The following is a 3,635-nucleotide window of genomic DNA, read 5'->3' as shown; positions in this document are numbered from 1 at the left end:
GAAAGAGGATTGCACCATAGTCAGACCTTGTCGAGGGAGGGTTCTTATCTGCCATGCAGCTCCCTCCTTCCCACACTCCACCTCCACTTCACTATATACATATACACTCTCTATCATGAATTAAATAAATAAAAACTTAAAGTAGTCTGGTCACATTAGTCCACTGTTTTAAGACCTCTACTACAATCCTGTTAACATTGGGTCATTGAAAAAGTTAGGACACATTTTTGCATGGAAACACATAGAAAAATACGTCATGACTTTTCTGGTGACCCAGTAATACAGCAGTGTTTTTCCAGTTTTGTTCAGCAGAACCCTATTCTATAAGATGTTAATAGATGTTCTACAAAAAGAGGTACTAGAAACAAATGTTTAGAAAATACTGTTTTCTTGACTCTAGACTTGTCAGCCTTGTATATGCAATGGATTTTATTCTGTGTCCCCAACAAGGAGATGTAGTAAATAGCATTCTACAGTACAAACTCATTGAGTCATGAAATATTTTTTATTGCTGTTGCTAAGTAGCTAGAGAGATTAATGGTACACAGTTAAGTTTCCACTGTAAAAAGTTCCCTGTCTGACCCTTATCTGTTGATTGGAATGCTGCCAAATGAATAAATACATTGTTAACTTTTAGATTGCATTTAAGGTCTTTCATAATTTCCCACTTTAAATTAGATATCTCCTACTGTTTCCTTAACCACTTATTCTATAAGTCCTGAATTTGTCTAATATACTAGGGTTGTCTATATCCATCTTCTGCACTGACCATGGTGAGCTTTTTCTCTGTATCCACAGTCCCAAACACTGTCTAGCACATTGTCCAGTAACAGCTCACTGAATGATAAATAGGTCTGTTTCTGAAATAGGATTTTCTCAGGTAGCCATTTTTCTGACTCTGTTATTATTGACATACTTACAGATCCTTGGTTTCTTTAACTTTCAGATTTGGATAAAGAATAAAGTTATACATTACAGCTGAAACAGACCATTGAGCTTATCCAGGGTAGTGGTTTTCAGACTGTGTGTCAGAGTCTTCAGTGTTTCACAGATCCTCTTCCCATTAGTTCTGTAGAGGAGGTTGTTAGAGGGAATGAGGAAGGAAAAGTGGCATATGAAGCACCTGTTCTCTTAGCTGTTTTAAATATGGGGTTCCTAAATTCCCTTTGAAAAAGAGTTCCATGGCTACAGTTTGGGAGCTATTGGTCTAGCATCCAGTCCCCTTAATTATGAATAATTGATAACAGGCCCAAATACTGGCTTTCCCAACGTCAAAGAGTGCTTCCTAATAGCCAGAACTAAGACTCAGAGTTCTTACTCTCACAGTAGTACTCTGCAAAATTCTAAAAAGTGAAAAAATTTATTACAAGATTATGGACTAAAATTCTATTGTGTGCTACACAAAAATCTATACATGAATAATCTGTAGTAGCATTATTCATAATAGCCCCAAACCAGATGTCTTTCAATGGGTAAATAAATAAACTATGGCAAACCCATACAAGAGCCTATACACATGACAAAATGGGTAGCACTAAACACACACACACACACCACAAGTAAACTGGGGCCATCTGCATGAGTTCAGTGACTTGTCTCAATGTCAATATTCTCATGGTGATAACATACTTCAGTTCTGTGAGACATTGGCACTCTGGGAAACGAGGTAAAAGCACAGGAGATTTTTATATTATTTCTTAAAACTCAGTGTAAATCTACAAGTATTTCAAAAGCAAAGGTTTAATTTCTTTAATTTTAAAAGTAGAAATATAGAGGCCAGCAGGCAGTGTGGTGGTTAAGGCACTGGCCTCCCACATGGGCTACCGCAGTTCGAGTCCCAGACCCATCTTGCTTTCTCACTTCCCCTTTCCCCTCAATCTCTCTCTGGTGAGCACATGTACCCTACATCAAATTTTTAAAATAATAGTTATAAATAAAATTAATTAATTCTTTTTTAAAAGTAAAAATACAGATGCCTCCAAAAAAATAAAATGTTATTACATTGATTTATTATTTAGAGCCAAACTTGGGATGCCACAGTTTTTGAGTCCTGAAGCCCAGAGCCTTTTGCGAATGCTTTTCAAGCGAAATCCCGCCAACAGATTAGGTAAAAAATCTTAATGAATTTGTGTCTTTTGTCTATTTGTTGATGTTTTGGTTTCTTTGAGGAGTGTGGGATATTTGTTTTCATGGTGGGATTCTTGAATATTCAGACAAGTATTAACAGTAAAGATTGGGACCAGCAGGTGGTGTGGTTGTTAAGGGCACTGGACTCCCACATGGCCGACCGCAGTTTGAGTCTTGGACCTGGCGGCTTGCTTTTCTCAGTTTCCCTCTCTCTCTCACTCTGTTCCTCTCTGGTCAAATTAAATAAATAAAGTTAAATTTTAAAAAATTCTTTAAAAAATAAAAGATTGACAATATTTAGTAGTTATTTAAATAAAATTACCATTCCAATCAATTTTTGATAGGTGCAGGACCAGATGGAGTTGAAGAAATTAAAAGACATTCATTTTTCTCAACAATAGACTGGAATGTAAGTATAGAATGAAAAGATGCTTGAAGCATTTTTTATAGTTAACACATGTCTAAGTCTCTTTTTTCTCTTCCAGAAACTGTACAGAAGAGAAATTCATCCACCTTTTAAACCTGCAACTGGTAGACCTGAAGATACATTTTATTTTGATCCTGAGTTTACCGCAAAAACTCCCAAAGGTAGAGAAAATGTGAAAAACCCAAACATAAGACAGTAAATACATATTTATGTTTTTAGTTTGATCAGAAAATCTTTTCCAGGGAGACTAGCAGTTGGCGTAATGGCATTGTCACTGGACTCCCATGTGGTCGACCGCGGTTCGAGTCCCAGACCCGGTGGCTTAAACTCACACTGGGTGCATGTGCGTGCGTGCCTAAGATCCCGAGAGGAGAGTGGAGGAGAAGGGATTGCGGCATGGCCATTCCCCCTGGGGGGTGATTTCTCGCTTTCTGTCTCTCTGTCTTTCTGGTGAATGCACACACCCTATAGCAAAAGCCTCTCCATTAAAAAAAAAGAAAGAAAGAAAAGAAAATCTTTTCTAGGAAACTCTTCATACTATCCTTAAATGTTCCAATTTTGCTATAAATCAGCCTAACTGGGAGTCATATTATAGTTAGGTTACATAGTTAGGTTATATCTGAGTATAAGGGCTGGATGATCCAGTAGGGTAACCAGTAGCCACATATGGCTAAATTTAAATGAATTAAAATGATAGTTTCTAAGTTACACTAGGCACATTTCAGATGCTCAGTAGCTGTACATGGCTTAATAGCTATTGTATTGGACAGCAGAGACAAAATTTCCATCATTCCAACAAGTTTTGTGAGGTAGCACTGATTTTGAATATCATTAATCAAGTAATTCATCAATTCATTTTGTTCTTCAGATGAATTAGATGTTGTCTAGACTCTACAGAACTAGGATGTTACAGTTGTGACTAGCAGTAAGTGATCAGGACAGATCTGATACAGTGCCTCACATAAAGAGGCATATTCTAGGTGCCTGGGAAATATAATTCAGAATAAATGAGAAAGGTCATGATATCAACAATTCTTCCCTTAATTACCCTTCAAAAGAATTATCTTGGTAACATATTAGA

The 3,635-nt window shown here is 36.9% G+C and overlaps 1 protein-coding gene across 1 annotated transcript in view; it reads left to right on the top strand.

The window, feature by feature from the left end:
• Positions 1 to 3,635, top strand: part of RPS6KA3 (ribosomal protein S6 kinase A3) — a gene marked incomplete at its 5' end in the record, with an annotated part of 109,222 nt that overhangs the window by 76,354 nt on the left and 29,233 nt on the right. Inside the window, 3 exon segments of the mRNA XM_014587118.2 lie at positions 2,019 to 2,107; positions 2,472 to 2,536; positions 2,613 to 2,715. Coding sequence (XP_014442604.1) covers positions 2,019 to 2,107; positions 2,472 to 2,536; positions 2,613 to 2,715 — 257 coding nt within the window.

This window comes from Tupaia chinensis, unplaced genomic scaffold, assembly GCF_000334495.1.
Source record: "Tupaia chinensis unplaced genomic scaffold, TupChi_1.0 Scaffold000184_1, whole genome shotgun sequence".
Classification (NCBI taxonomy): Eukaryota; Metazoa; Chordata; class Mammalia; order Scandentia; family Tupaiidae; genus Tupaia; species Tupaia belangeri.
The sequence above is the reverse complement of the archived record's forward strand: the minus strand, read 5'-3'. Positions and strand labels throughout refer to the sequence as shown.